The sequence below is a fragment of the Macrosteles quadrilineatus genome, unplaced genomic scaffold (assembly GCF_028750875.1).
Source record: "Macrosteles quadrilineatus isolate MER2022 unplaced genomic scaffold, UCM_ALF_1.0 Scaffold_3__2_contigs__length_128488019, whole genome shotgun sequence".
NCBI lineage: Eukaryota > Metazoa > Arthropoda > Insecta > Hemiptera > Cicadellidae > Macrosteles > Macrosteles quadrilineatus.
In genome coordinates this window covers 58398604-58422603 of record NW_026542596.1, presented here as the reverse complement: position 1 = coordinate 58422603, position 24000 = coordinate 58398604, and the positions used below count along the sequence as shown (strand labels likewise).

General features: G+C 34.0%; 1 protein-coding gene across 2 annotated transcripts in view; it reads right to left on the bottom strand.

Annotated features, from left to right (window-relative positions):
- LOC128988706 (diacylglycerol kinase theta-like) overlaps window positions 1–24000 on the bottom strand; it is a 58066-nt gene that overhangs the window by 15959 nt on the left and 18107 nt on the right. For both annotated transcript variants that reach the window (XM_054410271.1, XM_054410270.1), the window contains exons 3-8: window positions 22066–22168; window positions 19652–19872; window positions 18629–18785; window positions 12181–12294; window positions 11707–11841; window positions 2333–2450 (exon numbers count right to left, since the gene is read on the bottom strand). In XM_054410271.1, the coding sequence (XP_054266246.1) occupies window positions 2333–2450; window positions 11707–11841; window positions 12181–12294; window positions 18629–18785; window positions 19652–19872; window positions 22066–22168 (848 nt within the window). The remainder of the gene's footprint in view (window positions 1–2332; window positions 2451–11706; window positions 11842–12180; window positions 12295–18628; window positions 18786–19651; window positions 19873–22065; window positions 22169–24000) is intronic.

Here is a 24000-nt window from a genome sequence, read left to right as displayed (position 1 = left end):
AATCTTCCAGACCGGTCTACCTGTAGTCACTATGGTAGTGGTTGACTCACCAAATCTACTCCCTCAGTTAAACAGTACAGTACACTCCCGATTAACTGGAGGTTGTTGGGTCCACGACTAACTCGGTTACGAAGAATCTTGAATAACACAGAGGTGGCATAGATTTTGAGGTTAGGGTTACGGTTCTTTATTATGAAGTCACTTGTAAAATGTATCATTAAACAACACATAGCAAATGAAAAATGATAACACGTAGTATTGATACACAACACCCCCCCCCCCCCCAAATAATGTAGAATTGTTGTGGGAAAAAATAGCACAACAAACATGTTCAACACTTTTTGTTTAAGTTTGACCTATCTATAACTTGACACAATTATATCTACATATAGACATTGTAATGAAGGAGAGACATTGTAATGAAGAAGACTGACACTGCTATTGTTTATGTTCTGCTGACTGCTTGTCCAGTCCAGTTTGCCATTTCCGTCGGTAGCCCGCACACCTAGTACCGTGTAATTTTAATTTTGAAGGTTATTGCGGTTCATTCTAACGCTAAAATAATACTAAATGGTATTATTTTACAGTATATATTTTAGAATACAGTACTTATTCCAAGTACTGTATTCGTTTCAATAAATCACAAATTAATTTCTATTTTTATGTTTCTTTGAATAGAAACTTACTGTAATAAAGTAAGTTTTTCTACTGAAAATAAAAATATATATTTAGGCAAAAAACTACTTCCTATAACCCGAGGGCTTGGATAATCAGGAGTGTACTGTATGTAAAACTTGTTGATGACTTTTAAACTTAATACATTATTTTATGAAATTAGGACCAAAACTGTTTCTACAACGTTCAAAGTGTTCCATAGACCCTAAAAGCAGGTTGTCTCGCTGCTGAACATGGATGCGGGATTGTGCAAGTGTTTTAGTGCCTGCGTTTTTTCAGGGTACAGCCCCTACCAAAATTGGTTAAGTTAAGTCTATTTACATAGACCAATGTTAGGCTGGCCAGTGAGTGTGTGATGTCTATTATTATTATATAATATGAGTACAAGTTAGTGTTTGTATGACAGTTTTTTTTTTACATTCACCATCAAACCACCAGAGTAGTTATTTACAAATGTAATACTGTTTAAAAACAATAAACATAATGAGCTTTTTACTTCAACGGCTGAGTGTATTTATAAACAATTGGCAACGATTTTTACATTTGTTTCAGAAATTTGATGACACATAGAAAATACTTTTTTCTCCATACACAAAATTAATTAAGTTTTCCGTTAACTTTGTTGCTGTCAGAACGATCTGTTACAGAATTACAGCTGTTTTGTGCTGCGGAAAAAGAGCATACATTTGGTAGAATGTCTAGCTATTACAATCCTAGATATTTTGAACTAAAGATGTGTTTTTTTTAGGGATGGTCAAGTCTCGAAATTTCGGGAAATTTTAAATCTCGTTACACAAGACGAGATTTCTTTTTGACCGAGATTTTTATCGAGACGAGAATTTAAAAAAAAAAAAAAAAAAAAAATTAAAAACGCCTGCAGAAAGTCGATGCAATACCCGCAATACAGGAGCGTGTTGTAGTTGCGTTTCCTTTGCGAAGGCGTTCTTATTTAATTAATTCTATAAATGTAAATATTACTTTAATTATTTTAATAATATTACTTTAATAACATTTGAGAAGTTTTGTTAAGTGTAAGTAGTGTGAGGAATGTTTTATTACTATAAAAAGTCAAAACAAGTAATTATTTTATAAAAATTAATATTGCTTTTATTTTATGATTTATTTTATTTTAGGATAAGTTGAACTCTATCCTAACTGATATCACTATGTTTCTTAATCGTAGGCATTTTTAATAAGTTAGGCGTGATTAATAAAAAAATGTTATGCTGATGTTTTTTAATAAAAGATTGTAAATATTCTTGCCTATTATCATTATTGTTGTATTTAAACAGTCATCTAACAATGTTACAAAATCAGGTAAAAATGTTGAACGTGCATTTCCCGTTGTGTATGAGAAGGGAAATCCCGTCTCGATCTCGTCTCGAAATTTTATGAGAAATAAAAAATCTCGTCTCGTCTCGTCTCGAACTAAAAATTCAATCTCGTCCATCCCTAGTTTTTTTCAAAGCACAAAACAGCTGATAGTTGATTCATATTAAAAATCCTTCTTACAGCCACATAGTTAACATAAACATTTATTTGTTTATTCTAAAATATCTAGAGGCTGGTATCCATGACAAAACTAACGTTTGAACTGACAAAAGCAAATTGTTGAGAGGTCAATAAGCCACAACACATAGCAATGATAGTGACTCACTTAAATCTGAGGAACACTGCCGGCCTCTTTCCCTCCCTTCTGTGAAGATTCATCACAGGACAGGGGTCACACAAAACTGCTTCGTCCGGGGAGTACAAATCTGTTAAATAAAAATTTTCTGCAACAAAAAAAAAACAGAGTTAGTAATTTGTAGACAAAACAATTAATCACAAAATAATAATTTCAATTATACTTGCGAGTGACATCACCAGAACCGATTAAACATAATACAGTAGAGTCCCGCAAACTCGGCATAATGTGGACTGGAAGGGAGCCGAGTCTGTGAAATGCCAGGTTATCGGGAACTAGGGTTAAAAATAAGGACAATACAATTTTTAAGCTTTTCCAGACTGCCGGGATATCTAGTGCCGAGTTTGCGGGACTCTACTGTAAAACAGCAAGTATGACTACAATCATACTTCTAGGTCCATAGGACGCCATCTCTTCAGGAGGCTTATTTTAAGGCTATTATAATTATTGAATGGAACATATGACAGATTTATTATTGAGATCAGCTGTCTCTTTAGTATTCGCTACTGACTCTTTGCAAGATTAACTGGCAACCAATTAATTAGTATAGATACGATAACAACTTACTGAGTTACTGAGCTAGTTGTAACCCAAAACAAATTTCAAAGAACAAGAAGTAAGACTGATAATACTCTATACTTTCTTTAGGTTTGATAGGAGAGAGAGAGAGAGAGAGAGAGAGAGAGAGAGAGAGAGAGAGAGAGAGAGAGAGAGAGGGAGAGTTCTATTATCTGGTCACTTATGCGGCTATACGCTCGTCCTGAAGTATACTTGTGGGGCTATTGGTCCTTGTGGGGATATCCCCATAAGGACCAGGTCTTTTTTTTGGCCGGAATGGATTATTCGTTCAAAATGATGCGTAAATTGGCCACTTTCAGCGCAAAACGAAAATATCCCCACAAGGCACCTTATGATCCTTACACTTAGTTCGCTTTTGCGGCCACCAGAGCTGCGCTGATGCCGGTTTTCTCTCTCCGAAAAGAGAGTAAAGCTTTGGTCCTTATGGGGATACGAGGCCTGATTGGTCCTTTTTGAATTTAGAGAGAGAACTGTACCTCATGATCAACTGTGGGGATGTAAGAGAATATCTGCGGTCCCTATGAGGATGTCAATTCTGATTGGTTCGTTTAAATTTTAGAGAGAGAATTTTACCAAATGGTACATTGTGGGGATGGTTTGTGTCTTCAGTGATAGACATGACACTCTTTGAGGAGCACGAGGTTGTAATTTTGTACAGTTATTGTTCTCTGAGTCCGTTGTGCTGCTGCTGAACAGACATCATGAAGCGTGGCGTGGCGTAAAAATCCAAATTTTTACGCATAATTACTATTTTATTAAACCTTTTATAAAACTGAAAAACTGAATGGATAGTATATTTCTGTCCCTTAAAATCATTATTGGTATATACTTAGAGTTTAAAGAATAACGTCCAATCTATCTAAAATCCATATAAAAGGTTCGAGTTTTGTCTGTACATTGCACATAATAATATATTTTTAGGTTGTTTTTACGTTTTATACATTATGAAATGAAAAACTAAATAAAAAACTTTTATTTATCCCAAGAATAATAAACTAAAACAGAGAGTAGCTATAAAACATTAGAGTACAACATTTTTTAAGATAAAATTTGCCTTACTTTGCCTAAATTTGACTAATGGGCAGGTGCCTGTGCGTAAGCCTGGCTGTTATCAGTCTAAAGAAATTGAGGGAACACACTAAAATTTGGAAGATTAAAGAAGCAGAAACGAGTCTTATCTCTTTATTTCTGTCCGTCTGTCTGTCTGTCTGTCTGCTGTCCGTCTGTAACACTCAAGATGGCATTTTACGCTATCTTTTCCAGGAAAACGAGAGTACCTATCAAGATCCAAGTCATTTTAATGTATTCACTGGATTGGCGAGAGTGTTTTTAGCCATTAATATATGGCCTCACTACTTTGTAAATACAATTACTGACGTTCAAAAATGCAGTTTTGTGCGATTTTTGTTAAGTTTTCGTCCAATTTTTATCACATAATCATCTATGAAATAACGAACAGCTGTTCGGATCAAGGTAATTTTTTCTAGGTGTCACTAATATGTTTACAAATGTTGTTTACAAATACCGTAACCATTTTCGATTACATTTTAAAAGCAAATCCCAACCAAGTGAGATTAAAAACGTTTTTCTTGCATATCGGATTTAATTAATCGCAAGTGCAATAAAATAGTGTAACCACTTAAATGAAATTAAATAACTAGGCATCATCCAGGTCAGGAACCAGAGATTAGTTGTGTATAAGATTGTTCTTGAGTTTTGATAACCAGAAAGAAGACCTTGAATCAGTTTTGTATACGGCTGGGAAACTTAAATTTATTAATAATCGACACCAATAAATTAGAAACAAGGTTTCCACTCATTGACGGCGCTTCAATAAGTGTAAAGTAAATAAACGGTATCAGCATTCTGACACATACTTTCTCCCATAAGTTTGTCAAAAACTTATGAAACATCATGAAATTGTCAAAAACCTTTATCATGTGTAAGTGGTGAGAGTAGATAACTGTATACGCAAATGAGATTTGTAAAATTTTGTTCAGAATTTAAAGGATTATAACATGCTAAATTTTTTTTCAAAATCGTTCGGGCCAATTTTGAGGTAATCCGATTTGTCTGTTATTTTAAGGGGGTTTTATGGTAAAATGACATAATTTACAATAACTTTTGAACCGTAATTTTTACAGAAATGTGATTTGTACCATTTTGTTCAGAATATAAAGGACTATAACATACTAAATTTTTATCAAAATCGTTCGGGCCATTTTTGGGAAAATCATATTTTTTCGTTATTTTATGGGGTTTTTATAGGAAAATCCCCATTAAAAATAAAAATTTCCAAAAAATTAAAAAAAACTATCAAAACTGTAAGGAGTATAACATACTATGTTAAATCAAAACCGGATGTTTTTCTAAAATCCTATTTTTGTTGTTTTATGGGGTTTTTATGGGAAAATAACATATTTGACCATAACTTTTGAACTGTAATTTTTACAGATATGGGGTTTGTACCATTTTATTCAGAATTTAAAGGGCTACAACATACTAAATTTTTATCAAAATCGTTTGGGCCGTTTTCGAAAAAACCTGTTTTTTCAGGTTTTTTATGGGTTTTTATGGGAAAATTCCCATTAAAAATCAAAATTTCAAAAAAATGAAAAAACGCCTGGAGATACCATGGATTAGAACCTACATACCAAATTTCATCGAAATCGGACCACAGGTGTGGTCTCTAGCTCTGTACACATCCAGACACACAGACACACACACACACACACACACACACACACACAGACATCACTTCGAAAACAACTTTTTTAGGTCCAGGGGGACCCAAAACGAATATATCCACTCAAAACTCAAACTCGAAAATTTTGACGAAAACAATACTTTCTCCATATACTATGGTATAGGGGGAGAAAGTAAAAATCACAACTGCAGTTGGTGATTGTAACTGAGGTTTACGGATGATGCTAAACTCGATTTTTTTATGTGTCACTTTTTGTTCCTATACCATTGACTTTAATAGTCAATAGTTCATACTCACCGTGTGATGCAATCGCTGGACCATACAGCCAATAGGCCCATAGCCCATCCTTTGGGTACGTACGCCTACCCAATTATTCATAACAAACTTTTTGACGACAATCCGTGATAACCGGTACTTTTCCCTAGAATACACGGCCTACCTCCTACCTACTTAAGAAATAAAATTACAAACGTCCAAAAACCCAACGTTGTGTGATTTTTGTCACGTTTCCTTCTATACCAATCATTGTTTATAGAATACGTAATCTATTAAATGACAAAAAGTTGTTTGTATAAGGTTGTTTTTTTTTCAAACTGACACTGATAAGTTTACATTAAAAGTTGTTTACAAATAAAGCAATTAATGTGAAATAACATTGATTGCCGATAACTTTTTACGAGAAAATCCAAAACCAATAAGAGATCAATAAACTTGATTAACGCATATAATTGGTCTATTTACTTTAATTTTTTTGCTGTAAACGTTAGTTTTTGGTTCTGGTTCTTTTGCCTTAGACGAGTTGGTAGCTGAATTATGCAAATATTTGTTATGCAGATATCTGAAACTATGCAAACCAACTGCTGTTCTTAATATAAGAAGGTTTCAACTGACTAAGATAAGATCCCCGTACGTAGAACGGACACAAAGCTAGTAAAACATAAACGGAGCAATGTTTTTATTTTTAAAAGTATTTGAACTCCATTGAATCTCCAACACAACACCATTTTACAAGCTACATTTTACGTTGGGACAAGAGTTTTATATGTATGGTATTTTTTGCCACAAGCACGAGGCCTCTTTCAGGCCTCGATCAGTCGTAGCCTATTGTAGTAAACAAAAACCAGCATTAAATTACTTCTAATGCTATTCTTATGGAGAACAATTTACTTCATATGTAATTTTGTGTTAAAATTTTGGGAATTTCACTATTTTTTCCGCCGTCTCGGTATTGTGACCTTTCCCTTTAATTTGAGCCCTCTCCCGTCATTCTAGGACTTCTCAGTCGCCTACAATTTTGACGCAAATAATCGGCTTACGTAGTAATAGCTATTTACATTACAAGTGTAGTAAGAGCGTTTTTACATCACGCAGGTGAATGTTGTGCAACGAGCGAAGGCGAGTTGCATAATTCACCGAAGTGATGTAAACACGCTCTTGCGTAACTTGTAACGTACAAAATTTTACCTGACCCGACAATATTAAGGAGGTTACGAGCAATATACTTCATTATCAATTTCACTCATCTTCTAACAGTAACGTCCATTTACAAACAAAAGCTAGGTTAGGAAAATTCTTCAACGCATAACAATAAAATTCAAACACACAGCTGATTTCTAGCGTTGAACGTCGTTGGCTCCATGGAGGTATATTTTTTAAGTTATCCACTCAATGTTATTTAAATGGGTTTCATTACATCACCGAGTGAGTTTTTTTCAACTTTACATCACTCGAGAAGTAAGGAAGTTGTATACATCACGCTTGGGATAGGGAAGTTTAACATGGCGGGTTAGGTAAATATATTGACTAGAGCATTTTTCAATAGGCACAACCATTGTAATGTTGATATTTATTTAACGTCATATTTTTGTTATTTTCGTTATCAAATTTGTTATGTAATGTACACTGCAATCGGAGTGTCGTTATTACCGCGAGTCACGACGGACGATGTATTGACAATTCGGAATTTGGTCAACTCGAGTCGTGAACATCATTGTGCGCTGTGATCGGTGTGCGGGGAAGGAATGACCTTCACAGACCGCGCACCTGCTTAACTGGCCACACCCCAGCGCAATGGGTCCAAATCATCGATATGTCCAAATGTATGTAATAAACATAAAGGAATCAGCTTTGAAACGTCAAAAAACTCACACAGAATATTTTGAGTTGTTTTTTGCTGAAGAAATAATACTGGGCAGACCTCCAACCAAAAAAAAGGTGCGAAGAACGTTTAAAGAGATTTCCTGAGCTGCAAGGAATAGGAAATTACCTGAAGATCAAATGAAAGGTAAACGCAATAGTACAGGAAAGAACACAGAAAAGCCTGAACAAATTATCACATTAGTTGTTTTTACTGTGTTGTATCATTTTTAACTTATCCATAATGCCAGTTTAAACATGTTGGTATTATCTGTCGTTTTTCATAGTCCTCCAATGTATGATTCGTTTATGAATTTAAACACCAACAGTAATGTTTAAACTATCACATTAGTTGTTTTTTCTGTGTTGTTTTATTTGTAATGCCAGTTTTAAAATGTTGGTATTATCTGTCGTTTTTCGTGGTGCTGCATTGTATGAGTTGAATTTGTTTATGAATTTAAACACCCAATGTAATGTTTACTGTTATTTACAAAGGTTTTCAATGGCTTATAAGCCTTAGGGTTTTATGATTTATATGTTTTATGTTTGTACGACCATTTTCTACCACTACCATTTTAGGTTTTATTCTAAACGTGTCTTTTAGAGGAGAGAATTATTTTCTTCTTACATTAAGCAATAATTGCCTCGGTCCTTAAGATGTTTTTGGGGCTTGTCAAACGATGAAATATACAAACAGTTCACAACAAACATGCGTAACGTTTTACTAACCCCAAAAGACATCTGAATAATTAATGTGAGCGTTGCACAATACAGACAAGAAACACTACGTTATTAAAATTATTGTTTTGTGCCCTTAGATCTTTTGAAAGTTATTATTTATACAGTTTAATAGTTGAAACTTAATACTTCTGTTAAATTTCTACCGGTACATTCTATAGTTACTTTCTGAAGGGCTACACCGAAAATTTTTACTTATTTTTACTATTGTAAGATGATTATACTTTATTCCCAATTTTTAGGTTAAGTTCAATTTACATTACTGTATTGTTTGTCAGTATATTTTTATGCCACAGTGTTTTAGCAATTTATTTAATAATATACTACACTATTTGTATATATTATACTTAATTAATAATGTAATAAAAAAAAAACAATAATGATTTTTGCAAGAAAATGTTTTATTTTAATCCTTAGAGAGTAATCTGGTAATATCTCAAACATTATTAACATGTTTTCAGACGGTTTGAATAAACAGTCTAGTTACCTTGTATTTTTCATGATGTCGTATTTGTCCATGCAGTTTAACAAATTACTTCAATAACAAAAGAATTTAACGACATAAACCAGTAAATTACATAAGTATAAAAAGTAGTTGATGATTATTATTTTAATATTAAAAACGTAATTATATTCCAAAATATGACATAAAATATGAAAAATGTATGACGTAGTATAAATATTTATTATTAAATCCAGTTTTTTTATGTTTATTGAATGTTGCAATATTAATTATAAAAACTGTTATAACTCTAGTTACAACTACTACTATACACTCCAGTAATAAAAAAAGGTCATTCTTTGCTATACTGGAAAAAATAGACACTTACATTGATTAGAAACAAGAATAGATAAATCAAGTAATGTTACTTTTGAAGCCATAAAAAATGGACTTTTAGGCTTTCACGCCATCTAGAATTAGCAACACCACAAAAGTTTTTTTGGCTGGTTCGATGTGAGTTTCCTGCAAAAATATCTACAGAAATATGGGTTGCAGAAAAAAGCACCTGATGGTGTCATGATGGTGTCATGATGGGGTGACTGGGATTGCAGTATTGCTAGCTCAAAGACCACATTGCTTTCTTTGGAGGCGGCCATGCTTGAATGCAAGCCTATTGTAATCGTTTAATTACAACAAGTAAAGATCGTCCAAAGTATGATTTTCAAAGATATTATATCAAGTTTATTATTAAGTTAGTTTTGGAAGTACGATATCATCAACAAGTTAAGCTCAACACCACAATGAATGATAACACCATGTTGCGGTATCAACTTGAAGTGACGACTTTTATGAATAGCATTATAACACTATCTGAGACAGGGATCTCAGATGGTGCGTATTTAACCTGCATATGAAATTATATAATATCAACATAAAAATGATGAAAATATGTTACTATTGAAAAAATTGTATGCACATTAAAATACATTTATCCGAAATTTTATAAAACTTATAATTAAATCTTCAGTTATAACGTTGTCTAAGGAATATAAGAATATATTCCAGGTAAAGTGGTGTCAACATTTGCCTCACATACATAATATTAATGACAGGGGTACGGACATGAATATTCATGTATGTATACATGGTAATTTTTTTATATATTTATTTAAACCATTGCTTATACTTATACAAAGTCAAAGTCATCTTTATTGTCACATAACGTTTTTTTCAAATGCTCTGGCACAGCCGACATTGTCAAACTATACTAAGATAAACTAGCTAATTGGTAAAAATAAATACATAGTAAAAAAAACAATTCACATAGATTTGTCTTCGAGAAACAGATCTATACTAAAATAATTATTTTCCACAAAAACTAAACAATGTTTCCTTAAAAGATACTAATCCTATGATTGATTCGTTGAACCCAGGCAAATAGTAAAAACATCTTTTACCCATATAAGAAGGTGTCCTCTACACAAGATTTAATCTGTGTATAGGATATTGAAAATCTTTATTAAATCTAGTGTTATAATTGTGCCAATTATTTTCACTGAGGAGTTTTTCGAAATTTGATTTCACATACAATAAACATTTAAGAATATACAAATTAGGGACGGTTAGAATTTTTAGTTCTTTAAAAAGTTGTTTGCAAGAATGTTTTACGGGTTTGAAAACATTATTCTAAGTATTATTTTTTGAAGTTTAAAAAGTTGATACGAACCAGAGGTGACGCCCCAAAGCTTGAATTTTTCCATACTGTTCCATACTGTAAAATTGATGAAAATAAAGCGTGATAAATCATTAGTCTAGTGTTTAAATCATTTCTTAAGACCATTCAATTAATTATATTACCCTTAAACATTTAGCATGAACTGTTTTTACGTGTCCTCCTAATTTCATTCTCATACCTCCACAAAACCCTCTGAGATATCGCCGTAAAGTCCTCTCTTACAGTCCCACAAATCCCTCTCTTATATTATATCCATTGAAAGTTACTTGGTATCCTATTTCACCGTCTAACATTCTCAAAAACTATTTATAGGCCTACATAACCCCACAAATATCTATCTTGTATATCTCCACAAGATCCGCTCTCATATCCTCATAACGCCCTCTCTTGTGTCTCCTGGATAATCACCATCGCACAAACCCAAGTAACTGTAGAACTATCAACTCTCTTCTCATATCGCCATAAAGTCCTCTCTTATATTCCCACAAGTCCCCCTCATATATCCTCACAAAACCCTCTCATTTATCCCCACATGCCCCTCTCTCATATCCTTATAAATTCCTCTCTTATATCCCCACATGCTCCTCTCTTATATCCTTATAAATTCCTCTCTTATATCCCCACATATCCCTCTCACATATCCTCACTATGCCCTCTCTTACAATGACCGTTATATCCTCTGAATGTTCTCTCTTATATCCCCACTAATTCCTCTCACATATCCTCGTAAATCCTCTCTCATAGTGACCGTTATAGCCCCACAAGGACAAAAATCGGCACTTGGTAAATGGACGAATTTTTGAGAGAGGGCCACAAAAAACAACTGCTAAAATTTTATCTAACAATCTTCTCTCACTAGATTCTTTCTAACACTAAAAATGGCAGAGTTCCCACAAGTGACCATACAAACAAGTATCCCCGCAAAGCACCAGATGCTGGACAGGGAGAGAGAGAGAGAGAGAGAGAGATAACTTTAAACTTACTTAGTTTGCTCTTAAGTTACTCACGAGGGTCCTTGGTAATGTGGAAAGCTCTGAGGGCTGTGAGGAGGATATGGTCCGTGCTGGCGAGTCTAGACACTGTCACCACTCGAAATATCCTGCGGCGCACCGAGTTGTTGCCATCGTACACTTTGATCATCTCTGAAACACATCAGAGATTGGCAGGTTTTCTTGAATTTACCCGCCAACATTGGCCACAAGCCTGTCCGTGGACCAAGCAAGGAGTGCACCAGTACAATACAAGATTAACTGTGCTTTAAAAACAGCGGCACTGGAACGCAAATCCAAATCATTGCATTGATTCTACAGTCTGTATACAAATTAAGCACTAAAAAAAAACTATAAATTTTTGCTATCAAACTTCATTGTACTAAACAAATTTAACCACCACATTCAATTGATTTAAGTGAAATGTACTTGAACGCAAATCAATCTGAGTAAAAATAGTTTGATTGTTTTGGTATGTTTTGATGTCAGTACCTTCATCCCTATCACCCTCCTTGTCTTTCCGTTCTTTCCCGTGAGAGATAATCGTCTCATCGTTGTCCTTGTATCTCGTGTCTCCACTGCTGAACTCTTCTGATATACTCCGAGCTGAAACAGAAATCAGCAAAAACTTTTAATTTAAGTAACACTACAATGCATAATATTCTTTGGAAGCCTCCAAACAACAGTTTTTTTTAACCTAATAACAGTTTACATGAAAAAGTGCATATAATGTAATTATTATCATGATGCAGGTGTCTGTTAAAAAAAAGGCAAACAAACATCGAAGAAAATTACTAAAAACAAATTTCAGAAGAAATTGTGGTCATTATAGTGTAGAATTTTAAACTCAACAATGTTATGTTTACAGTAAAATTAAGAGTAAATCAAGGGAGCTTTAGTAAAAAATTTCCAGGCAACAAACATACATTTGATTAAACTGTTAAATCAATAGAACTTAAAAATAAATAATGATCTAAATAATGATTGTTAAAAATACAAAAATTAAAAATTTCCAATTTAACTTTTTCTATCATGATGCTTCCCCGATAAAGTATCTATAGGCCTAATTAGAAGAAAATTTAGAAGAACAATTTAGTTAAATGTTTCCATTCTTTTAATTATTTCAAAGAAAACCTTTAAAGGTTATTAGTATATACATCGTTAGAGTCAAAAAATAATAAATACTAAAATACATTATTTTGCATATATTATATTATTTATTTATTTATTTAAAAAAGAAATATGACAGTCAGGAAATAGAAAATACCACATGTAAAAAAATATTTAATTAGAAACCAAAATGAAGTTTTAAATTTTTTCCTAACAAATAAAACCTCACCAATAACTCAATATTAGACTGCAAATAGCAGTGACAAAACTAAAATTTGAGCTGTAACTGAGAGCTGAATTAAACAAACAATATTGTTCTTACCGTGTCAACACAAAAACAATGAAGAAAACGGTTGGCAGAGTGGCAGCAGGCATCAACATCACACACAACAGGACTGGCAAAACAACACAAGACTCATCACATGCTACAATAAGCAACACCAGCAGAAAATAATATACCGTAAAACAATCATAACTAAAAATATCAAACAAAAACTATTGGAATTAGTAGTTTTAGTTAGAAAAATAAGACGAAACTTGTTATTTACTAAGAAAATAAATTTGACAAAAAAAAAAATTATAAGCTTTCTGGAGTTTTGCAACTGTGTTTATAACACTTATTTCTTATCTAAGGCCACAGTAGCTGTAGAATTATAAATTTTAATTTTTTGTCTTATTGTTTTAGTGGGTGTTTACTGCTTTGACGCCCTCAATACAAAATAAGCTGGTTATTTTTGACAATAATCTGAAGAGGGCGAGATAGTCGCGGAAACAATAGCTACTCACCCTTAGGGGAGGATAAGGAATCACTAGACAAAATCTAAAATCAGGGTAAAATAATTTCTTATTTATATAATAAATTGTTTTTAAATTGTACAATTTTATTACATAAAGTTAAAATTCCCAATTGCTGAAAACATTCAGAATAATTTCCTGTAATTTATACCACTAGTCCTGTATAATTTCTAGAAATTCACACTGCCAAAAAATCCTAAAGATTTCTGCAATTAACGCAGTTCCCATTGCGTGGACACGCTATCTAACCAGCACTCTAACCACTGGACTATCTAATTTATTGATGTAACATTGATTCGTACTTAATAAAACGTATATCATGGATTGAAAATAGATTGCAAAACATAAATAATTTTGATTATCTCAAAAACCTTTTTTTGTTTACAAAAATAGTAGTTTGTTGCATGACCAGTTGCAAGAGATCTAAAGAACATATGATAAATTTACAGCTTTTTAAAAATCCAACCAGAAGAGAAATTTAGTTATGAACTCGACTCATGGTCATTTTTTGTCAAATTGAGTAAAAACTATCTGACCAAAAAAGGCTTATATTCTTGAGATTATCTGCTACTCGACAATATTTTAGGTTATATGCAAAACCCAACCAGCTTAATCAGGTTAGCCAAATTATTCAATGAAAGCAGTTTGGCTAACGCCAATATGGGCTATACCTATGAAATAAAAAGCGAGAAATATCTTTAAAAATTAGCCTATAAACTAAAATATGGAGCAGAAAAATTTGTTTTGCAAAACAGAAATAATAAATTTGTGGTCATAGCTGTCAGAGATTGATTGACTACAAATAATAGAACTGTTTGCATTCGTTTGAATTGCAAAAGCAGTCTGTAGGTGTTCATTATTTCCCATCTGTGGTGATTTTTATGAATCAAAGTGTACAACTAAATGTATAACTCAAAGAAACTTGCAAATGTCAAAACATACTGGGAACAGTGCATAACCGGAGATATCTAAAAACGTAAAACTTGGTGTTGTTTGCACACAAAACAGACTAAAATATAACCGTTGCTTAACTGAATAAAAATAAATAACTCATAATTAGGGATGGACGAGACTGAGTTTTAAATTCGAGACAAGATTCTTTTTTCTCATAATAATTAGGGACAAGATTATAGATCTCAAAACTATCGGGGAATTATTCATATGCGCAGTTTTACAATGGTTAATAAATAAAAATAACAATTAAGTATTATTAAAATCAACAACTAAAGTGCAAATGAAAATAAGAAATCTTTAATGTAAAACTGTAACATGCACACCCCAACTTTATCACAACAAATACAGTCTGGTTAAGAGACGAAAGAATTGTAGTACTGTAGATTGTATAGGGGTACATCTGATCTAGGTGATAATGATATCATGGAGATAATGTATATTGAGTTAGAGGTAAAGAAAATTAATAGACAATCGTAATTTAAATTTTTTTATTTTTTAACTTTTTAGATTTTTGTATAACCTTGTCTTTAAAAAGTCTTAGATCAAAACCAATCTTGTTCAAACAATCAAGATTTTTTTAATCTCACAATTTTTCTTTCAATTCCAAGACCCGTCCATCCCTACTCAAAATTATTCTAACAAAAAGTGTAAAATACAACTATTGCAGTTAGATTTTCTGAGAAAATCTGTTCTCATAACAGAGTTGTGGCTGACTAACATCCATGCAAATAAGCAACAGGTTTTATAAAATGCTTGGAGATACACATGCAATGTTATCAGTTCATTGATATCTTAGAGAATCCAAACAGAACCAACTAAGAATGCTATAACTTGGTGATTTATGTAGAAGACAGCTTTATATGCTGCAACCTCGAGTATTTCTAACTAAATCTTGTCTGTAATGTCTTAAGAAAAATAGAAACTTTATGTTGAAGAAATAGTTATTGTTTTGTATTGCTCTTGGTCGGATGGATTAGGTATTTTATATTATAGCCATTTAAAGTCTTGTATATGGTATCTTTGACTATTGGTAAAACTAGACATTCCATTCCCTCGTTTAATTTGTAGCCAAATGTAGAATACCATTTCAGTTTTCAACGCAGCCTATCTGAGCCACCCACAGAGTTCGCCGATTTTAATTAGCCATTTCTATCCAAGCCGAGCTAAAAAGGGTAACTTATTGAGAATTAGCATTCTTATATATATGTCAATTATCAATTATTAAGATGAATGCCATCAAGGTGTGTATTTTAACCCAAAAATAATTGCAGGATGATCTGTATAGCTTTGTTGCTGACTAAGAACAGCTGTTTCATACGCCAGGATCATTTAAAGCCCAATGGTCAGGGACAGCTGGGTCCAGTTTTGAACCATCAAAAAGCTAATTTTCCCAGGATCGATCCGGCAACCTTTTGATTGCTAGGCGAGCACTATAACCCCTCAGCTAACTAGCCAGTTGTCACTTAAACCACCACAGAGACAAAAACTTAGGCGAAAATAGAGTTACGACTGTGGCACACTCCATGAGTGGCTAATTCTACTATGTTATTTTTTACAGGGTGTCTAGTTTATTTCCATTATAAAATTCAAGACTAATTCCAGACTTTTCAAGACTAATTCCAGATTTTTCAAGACTAGTTTTTCAACAATTAGTGGGTGTTGATACCAAAATGTATCAATTCTCGATTCTTGATACCGATACCAATTGTTATAGCTTAACCAAATTTTCTAAATAATATTACACCAACCACGATCCCACCATCCGTGATCACGGCAAAATCATGAAAAAAATGTACTATCTCTTAATGTTTCCAAAACAAAATTCATGCCTATTTCTCTCGCGTCAACAGCTGACTATAACCTAACCAATTTGATCTTGCACAGTTGTCTCAACCAATTCAATAACAGTTGTTCGTGCGATACCTTAGAGAGAGTTAACTCATATAAATATTTAGGAATAATTTTTGACTCACATATGAAATGGATAGAGCATATTAATTTCTTGCAAAATAAAACTAGAAAACTTATATTTGCATTTAGACAGTTAAGTGATGTTCTCAGTTTTAAAGAAATTAAATCAACATATTTTGCATATGTACAGTCGGTTTTGTCTTATGGAATATTAGCTTGGTGAGGGGCGTACAGTTCACATCTCACAGGTCTGATTGTGGTTCAAAAGTCTATCCTAAAAGCTGGTTTCAAAAAGTGTAAAAGATACCCCTCAGATTTACTATTTCATGAAACTGGAATATTCCCCATTGCAAAATTGTTTATTAAGGATCTTCTAATTTTTATATTTAAAAACTTCAATTCAATTTTTACTTCCATAACCCACACTCATAATACAAGATATGCAAATAGAATTGGAATTTCTACTATTCAGCAGCATAAATCCTTTTCAAAAACAAATTGTTTCTACATAGCACATATTTTGTTCCGGAATTATTCCACTATGTATAAAGCAACTCAGTTATTTCATTCACCTACGTTAGGTGTATTCAAAAATCTAGTTAATAGATGGTTATTGGATATCAGCGATGAAGAGGCCGAGGCTCTTATCACTACTGATAACAGGAGACCTGCCACTGTCTGACAGCACTGAACGGACAGGGCCTCTGCAAACTCTTGCAACCAACAAAATTCTTTTCCATTTTATTTATTGGCTTCTCCTTAAACAATTCTGTTCATAAAAATTTAAACTAATATTTACTCCAATTTTTTATATAATCTTTAAACTTATCTTTATCTTTACACGTTCCCATAGCACATAGTAAATTTTTATTTAATCTTAAACTTTTTCTTCTATTTCAAATTAGCTCAAAAATATATATAATTTTTAACAACTCGAGTCTACGCACAGACCACTGAGGTCCATGTAGACTCATTTCCTTATCTATTACATTAGTTATTATTCAAGCCGGAGCAAACATTCAACTAGTATTTAAGTTTTTACTATTATAACTTTATAAATTTAATTTTACTAGAATTAATTTACGTAATCAATTTACTCTATAATGCTTCAAGACTATATATATTTGTATTTTATTTTTTTTGAAAAATTGTAAACTTTTATATATTGTGGAAATAAAATTGATTTGATTTGATTTGATTTGACCACTGTCTTTGTCATAAAGTAGTATTATGATAATGTGGTGTTTTCAAGTAAAGAAATAATGCAGCAATAAAAAATTCTAACTAGCAAATTTGGTTTTTTTATCATGAAATCTTCCGCATACCGTACGTTTAGACATAATCATTGTATGCAGCGGTTAAAGACACGTGATCGTCGTAGTCCGCGATCACGGCAAAATCATGAACATTTCCCGCGGCCTTGTAGACATCAATGACATCATCGTCGTCTCCCGCAGTCACGGAAACGTCATCGTCATCTCCCGCGGTCACGGAAACGCCATCGTCATCTCCCGCGGTCACGGAAACGTCATCGTCGTCGTCCGCGATCGCGGCAAAATCATGAACATTTCCCGCGGCTGTTTAGACATCAATCAAATCAAATCAAATCAAAATCAAAATCCACCAAAAGTCCATCAAAAACAAAATCAAATCAAAATCAATATCAAAATAAATACATCACCGTCATCTCCCGCGGTCACGGAAACATCATCGTCGTCGTCCGCGATCACGGCAAAATCATGAACATTTCCCGTGGCTGTTTAGACATCACCGTCATCTCCCGCGGTCACGGAAACGTTATCGTCGTCGTCCGCGATCACGGCAAAATCGTGAACATTTCCCGTGGCCGTGTAGACTTCATTATCATTGGCTTTCGCGGTTATGTAAACGCCAGACGACGATTGCGGCAAAATAATGAAAATTCCCGACTTTGAAATCAAATTTAAGACTAAATCCCGACTTTTCAAGACCATTTTGAAATTCAATACTAATTCCCGACTTTCCCGATTTTCCCGACTACTAGACACCCTGTTTTTAACAAAAATTGGCTGCAGATAATCATATTTAGCATGTCTACTTTATCCAACAGTCAATGATGTTATCGGATATACAGATAAATTATAAAAATTCCTTTCAAAAAACAATACACATTGAGCTACTTTTGACTCACGTGACATGGTTTCCTTGCGGCGGACCTGCACCCCGATGATGGCCTCCATGGGTACCTCGGTGCGGGGGATACTCACGGCGTGGGGGGGAAGGTAGATGGGTTCCAGGTTGCCGAACCTACACTCACTGTTGATGCTCTTATGACACCCAGCGTGACTCTATACAAAAAAGTGTCAAACATGAATACATATGCAAGAGTCCAGTTATTCCAAACCACCTTTTGGGGAAAGGACAGCATTAAAAAAAAAAAAAAAAAAAAACTATGTGTCCTGAAATACTAAACCTGGGTGTTAAGCCAACTGGGAAAAAAACATTTTCAAAAAACAAAAACAAACATTTTTTAAACGAATGGTATTTAATTTGATAAACTAAAATTGAATGGCCACAAGAATAACATTTGAACTTAAAAATAAAATATTTTAAGGTTTTGGTAAAATCATTATGAAAACAATTTAGGCCTACCTTACAACTTTCATCTGAATGAATGAATGTACCACATTTTAGCATTCCAGCTGGTCAGGAAATTGGGGAAACAGTGATGATTGAGTCAAAGATTGAGTACTTTGACTATTATATGTTTAGAAGAATATTGTTTGAAGAGCATAGAATGATTTCAATTCTTTATCATACTGTCTGGAAAACAACCTTTTTTATTTCTCTCCACAATCATTGTTTTCGGGTAACCTCAAATAGGGAACAGAAAAAACATATGTGATATTTTTTGGTTTGCAAACCTCAAAATTTGTTTATTGCACATTAGATAATGCTGCTAATCATACAATGTTTTAAGTTATAAACAACAGAGATGGATGACTTTATATAACCTCAAATTATGTGGTCTAATTTTGTAAGGATTAGAAGGTTATTTCCACAGTATGATGAAAATGGTTGTTCATCACACGGAGCGAGGGAAGATATTGCACAAATTGGGGAAAAATACCATAGCAGGGTTCAGCATGCGTAAACAATTTGAAGCCGTAATAGTTAGTAATAAATATATGAAATGTATGTGTTAGCTACGTACCGTGATGCCGCACCACTCACACCGGTAGCTGGCCAAGCACTCGGCTGACCAGCAGGCCTTCTTGCACACTGCACACTTGCTGTTGCTAGGCAGGTTGCCCTCGCGCCAGTGGTGCTGGTGGTGGACCAGAGACAGCTCCTTGCCCGGGATGTACGTCGCATTTTCCTTACAATCAGCCACTGCAAAGTCCTGGCACTCCCCATGCACGAAGTACTCGCAAACTAGACAATGTTACAGTTAAGGTTGTTACTTATTTATTACTGATGGTTTCTAGGGACATTTCCTAAAAAGCTCATATTTAAAACAAATTATCAAAATATTCAAACAAACTCAGAATCAATATTGATGTGTCTGGATAAATCAACCCTGTGCATCATATCTTTTTTGGTGTAAAAACAGTCTCTGTTTATCTCGTTGGTGTTTCAGTTGAACCTTGTTTGTACGAACCTCGATAAAACAAATTCCTCGATAAGTCAAATTTTTAAAAATCCCCTTGACACTTTCATATAGGTCAATGCTGTAAACACCTCTATACAATGTAGTAATTAAGTTAAAAACCTCCATAAGACGAATTTGTTTGTGACATGGGCTAGGACTGATTAACCTCTATACAACAAATATTCTTAGCACAAAACCTCAACAAGACGAACGTGACCTCTATAAGACAAATTTATCATAATCTTAACCTCCATAGTACGTAGTTTTCAAAACAAACAGACGCTTGTTTCAACATGAAACCCCCACCCATCCCTCCTCCTTCCTCAGTCATCGTTTGGAGAAACCTTGGAGCGAGGAGAAACCTCTATAAGAAGAATAACAGCAGCATTAATCCTCGATAAAACGACCCTCTTTATTAAGAATACCTCTATAGTATGAATTTTTCCCGTACCCCTTAAAATGCGTCTTATATAGGTTCAACTATATTGTCAATAAATGATTTGAATCACTCTAGAAGCTTAACTCCTGCCTAAAAAGCAAACATATACCGTAATTGATTGTGAACAAATACTGGTTTACTAAGGTAGCTTTAGTCTTGTGGTTGTGATAGTAAAAAAACGCTTCCCAGATTGGAATTTAAGACATTGTCTCCGTGAAATATGAAAAGGCATATAAAGATGTGTGAGCACTAATTTATTTATAATTTTACGCTTCTTTTACAAAATTAGTGTAAATCCCATTGACCAAGAACTTAATCCTAGATTTGTTTCTGATTACCATAAAAATATAAACCACCATGGTGTAGTATTCCTCCTTAAAATTTTGACCGACTTAACATTCTATACTATTATATCAAAACAGGCCTATAAACGTTCAGAGGGTTCATAGTTTAGACCACCAAATTTGAATAAAATAATTGATTTCAACATTCAATCTAAAACATAACGTAAAAGTCTCAATTAGTAATGTTATCCCTGGTTTTATATAGTATACTAGGTACGTTTTTTAAGTAAGGGCCGTTTTTAAATTTCTTCGTTCCAGCACTGCGATTGGCATTTTCGACATTTGCGCTGTGTATGTGCATCTATTGGTAAGACATAGCCGGAAATTCGAGAAAAATTGGCCGTGTTTACATCCGGTTTCGAGCATTCAAAATGGTGCCGCCAATTGAGACTGCCGCCGACTGTGAAGTGAGCGCTGTAATTAGATTTTTAAGAGCTAAAGGTGTGAAAGCTATTGAATATCATCGACAGATTAGTGAAGTGTATGGCGAGAACATTATGAGTGACGGAATGGTACGCAAGTAGGTAAGGGCATTTTAAGACGGCCCCACCAACGTTCATGATGAGCAACGCACTGGTTGTCATCATGGGTACGGGGACAGTAATGACGCCGCCCAGTGCGTTACTCAACATGAACGTTCGTGGTACCGTATTTCAATTCCCATATCCACTTGCATACAATTATGACACTCATAATGTTCTCGCCATACACTTCACTAATCTGTCGATGATTTTTAATGGCTTTCACACCTTAAGCTTTTAAAAATCTAATTACAGCGCGCACTTAACAGTTGGCGGCAGTCTCAATTGGCGGCACCATTTTGAATGCTTGAAACCGAATGTAAACACGGCCGATTTTTCTCGAATTTCCGGCTATGTCTTACCAATAGATGCACATACACAGCGCAAATGTCGAAAATGCCAATCGCAGTGCTGGAACGAAGAAATTTAAAAACGGCCCTTACTTAAAAAACGTACCTAGTACAAAGTACATTGCAGAATTTACTGACAAATAAGTAATCCAAATGTTAATATTGCGTACTGGCTTAATGATAAATCACTATCAGCTGTATTGAAGTAAACAAAAATCAGCTTTAAATGGCTTCTAATGCACATTTTAAGTTAAATCTAACTTAGTGTTGCTATTAGAAATTAGAAACAGAAAAAAATGTACCAACTATAGATCAGACTTACTTTCGCAATGCGTGGCCAGACTGTCCTCAAGTCTCTTGCGGCAGACATTGCAAAACTTGCGTTTGTGCTGGGTTTGCTCTGACCAGCAATGGGCTACAGGGTTCTGTAAAAAAGAGTAGCGTTATAACTATATACCTCTGACATTGAGGTTGTCACCAAGTGTGCTGCAGCTAATCTAGTGGCTAAGGGGCATGGCTTAACTGTCTAAGAGGTACAGGAGCTACCAGTATCCTCGTAGTCTTCTGGTGAATCAACAACTGCACTTTTTTGTATCTGGGGGTGAATGTAAGAGAGTGTGAATCCTTACAAGGCCCCAGAAAAAACACAATTTTTAACCATAAGGTTCTTTTAATATTACTAAGATTGTTATTCTTTATACAATTTGTAAGCTCGTCTTCTGTTATTTTCTATTATACCTTACATTAACAATTCAACAAGTAGTGGTCAAACTCACAACATATTTAGCCTATTCAGGCATTGTCAAGTGATCTTTGCAGGAATGTTTCACCCAAATTTGATTTGTCAATTAGATATGCACGAAACAACATTAAACATTTAGTGTAGACTACTAACCAGCCATGGTAAAAAAGCCTCGATAACAAGTGTGGAAACTCTTTAAACACTCCCAATTTTCCAAAATTTAAATCTCGCTAAAGCTGTGTTTGGATTTTGGAAAATCATCCAATTAATATTGTTCCAAAAAAATGCCAATACACACTTTATTTACAGCATGAGTATGTGAGCATCTCTCTTATTCCAGATGTAAATTAGGCTAATTTTTGCAACAAAAACAAACTAGGTCTAGTAACTTGCACAGGATATGTAATTTTAATGCTATCCTATATATTAAAAAAGGCAAGCATGTCCCTTGAAAACTTTTTCCCCAGCTTGTGAGCATTGCAGCGAAAATCTAAGCATACTGTTAGAAAGACAGTCACCTGTAGATGTGCAGCATCCCTTTATTAATAAAAATAGGATATCAAATCAAATCAAATCAAATCGTCTTTATTTCATATTGTACATAAATCAGTACATGGAATGGCGTCAAAAACTATATCTAAAATCTATACTATTATAAAAAAGAGGTGGTTGCTGTATGTGTGTATGTGTGTATGGGAAAAGTAAACTCGAAAAATACTGGTCGGATTGGGCTGAAATTTGGCATGATGATAGCTCACATTCCCGATTAACATATAGACATATTCTTATTTCAAAAATCCTTTCGGGCTCCGCCACAGTGGCTCTGGAGTTTCCCATGTTAACCTTATGAGAAATGGAATTATTGAATCTTAACAGCTGTTTCAATTAAACAAGTTGGTTCTGTTCTATGATGTTCAATAGCATTAAAGTTACAAGGATTACCAACAGGGTGCAGCACTATTATTTCTTTTACATTTATGACAACAGCTAATTTGCAACCAAAAGGTGAGTGAGCGTAGCGAACGAACTTCAACCTGGAGGCGAGTTAGCGTAGCGAACGAGCTAACCTGAAGGCAAGTGAGCGCAGCGAACGAGCTCCAACCTAAAGGTGAGTGAGCGTAGCGAACGAGCTCCAACCTAAAGGTGAGTGAGCGTAGCGAACAAACTTCAACCAGGACGTGATTGAGCCATGCGAACGAGATAATCTTGAAAATTAAGAAGTTAAACGGGGCAAAGCCCGCGGGTTACAGCTAGTTTAACATAAAGAAATCAAGTCTAATAGAGATAAAAAACACTAATTTAACAGAGGTAGTGACAACAAGTGGTACTTCAAATGTTTTTTAAATTTGAAAAAATAATTTTCTTTCTTAATGTGATCAAGAAGTTTATTATAGAATTTACCTCCTGCATGGGTAGTTTTCTTTTCATATACACTTAGTCTATGGGTAGGTGCTGCAATAGTACCCATATTTCTTGTATTGTAGGATTGGCATTCACCTAATTAGGTAAGTCTGC